Below are 2,085 nucleotides of genomic sequence, written 5' to 3'. Positions count from 1 at the left end.
ATTTTAAACAAGATGATATTACCAACGTATGCACCACAGGCTATGTCCGACCATCACTCGTCCCGCTTAGGCCCCCATCCAAGTTTTCCACAAGGACTGAGGCATAACATTTTATCCTCAGTAGCGAAGCAAGCATACATTGAGGTTATCCGGATTACAGATAAACCCGGAGAGTTCATCGCATGCTAGCTGCCAACGTTGTGGTCCACTGGTTTGCCCATTGAAATGCTCATAACCTTTTTCTTAGTAACCGAATTGATGAAAGGTCAGTTTCATTAGAAAGAAGGCACAAAGAACTTTCATTTAGTGGGTCTTGGGTCTCAAAACTCTTCATATTTTAGGAGTTGATCCTAGTAAAATATAATACTAAAACTCAATCGATAGGAATGCTGCCAACGAAACTCTATAGTAGGTGTTTCTTATGATCAAAATTCGCATACAAATCACTAACCACACTAAGGAATTGATCATGACACGTGTATAATTAGGAATCATCGAATTTAGGCTTATACACACATGGAGAACCATTCAGATCATAGCTTAAAATTTTCTGGATGTTACATCAAGTCAGAACCATCATGGTTAATAAAATGCAATTTTGGTCTTTAAGTTTGTTGGATGCTAACACTTTCAATCTCCATAAAATATATTTGGAGAAAACTGGGGTAAACTTTTTTAAAAAAAGCTATAACCATTTGGCAAATATAAAGGACAAAAACCATAATTTAACCTTTGAGAAATTAAAAGGACAGAAACTATTTAATGCATATGGAACTATTATATCATTAGTAAGAAGAGGGACTGCAACTACCAGTGCCATTATTTCCATATTTTAAGTGTGGTTAGGTGGTCTTTGAAGGATTTTTCTACTTCCTTCAAATAAAATATACCATAGCCCATATTGAGTTCAAGAAAATAAACTCCACATTAACTTTGCAATTATGCATGGATTTTTTAATCAGATATAGCATTATATTAATACTTCATAGAACCATTCATCTTTCATTTTCTTTCTATTTCTTCATCTGATTATTATCACACCGTGTGTTCTCTTTTTCAGACATCCATGGCATCTTCTTCCTCTTTTGCGAATAATTCACAGTACCATACTCGATGGAAGTATGTTGTGTTTATAAGTTTTATAGGCGAGGATACTCATAAAACATTTACGGGTCACTTGTATGAAGGTTTGAAAAACCAGGGAATATTCACCTTTCTAGATGATAACAGGATAGAGGATTCTATTCCAGAAGAATGCCTCAAAGCTATCGAAGTGTCCCAATTTGCACTCGTTGTTTTCTCAAAGAATTTTGCTACATCGAGGTGGTGCTTGAATGAACTAGTGAAGATCATGGAATGCAGTCTCAAAGAAAACGGACAAACAGTCATACCGATCTTCTATGATGTGGATCCATCACATGTTCGAAATCAAACTGGGGACTTTGAAAAATCATTTGACGAATATGAACTAAAGTATAAGGATGATGTTGAGGGGATGCAGAAGGTGCAAAGATGGAGAACTTCCCTAACTGCTGCCGCAAATCTAAAAGGACATGATATCCATGATGGGTGAGTTGAAAACACATAATTGTTTTTAATGAAGAAAGAAACAGAAGAATTTCCGTTTAAATTTGGATGTTTGTGTCGGTTAAACAGAATCAACACTGAATAAATTAGTCATTTATATACTGTATGCAGAATCTAATTTAATTATTGATATTATCATTTAGAAGTAACAAACGTTTTTACATGTTTCTATCCTATCGATCTTCTTATTTATGTAGGAATGAATCAGAGGAAATTCAGCAGATCGTCGACCAAATCTCTTCCAAACTATGCAAGAGTGGTTATTCTTTATCTTCTTTGCAAGATGTTGTGGGAATAAATGCTCATTTAGAGAAATTAAAATCCCGACTTCAGATAGAAATCAATGATGTTCAGATGATAGGGATCTGGGGAATAGGAGGAGTTGGTAAAACGACAATTGCAAGAGCCATCTTTGATACTCTATCTTATCGATTCAAAGCTGCTTGTTTTCTTGCAGATGTTAAAGAAAATGGAAAAAAGAATCAATTGCATTCTTTA

At 34.9% G+C, this 2,085-nt stretch overlaps 1 protein-coding gene across 1 annotated transcript; it reads left to right on the top strand.

The window, feature by feature from the left end:
• Window positions 1-851: 851 nt before the first annotated feature.
• On the top strand, window positions 852-2,079 carry LOC124890617 (TMV resistance protein N-like; the record flags this gene model as incomplete). The annotated part of the gene is made up of 2 exons (XM_047402412.1): window positions 852-1,569; window positions 1,785-2,079. Coding segments are annotated over exons 1-2 (798 nt in total), but the record flags the coding sequence as incomplete, so codon positions are not given.
• Between the last annotated feature and the right edge of the window lie 6 nt (window positions 2,080-2,085).

The sequence above is a fragment of the Capsicum annuum genome, unplaced genomic scaffold (genome assembly GCF_002878395.1).
Source record: "Capsicum annuum cultivar UCD-10X-F1 unplaced genomic scaffold, UCD10Xv1.1 ctg20907, whole genome shotgun sequence".
Classification (NCBI taxonomy): domain Eukaryota; kingdom Viridiplantae; phylum Streptophyta; class Magnoliopsida; order Solanales; family Solanaceae; genus Capsicum; species Capsicum annuum.
The sequence above is the reverse complement of the archived record's forward strand: the minus strand, read 5'-3'. Positions and strand labels throughout refer to the sequence as shown.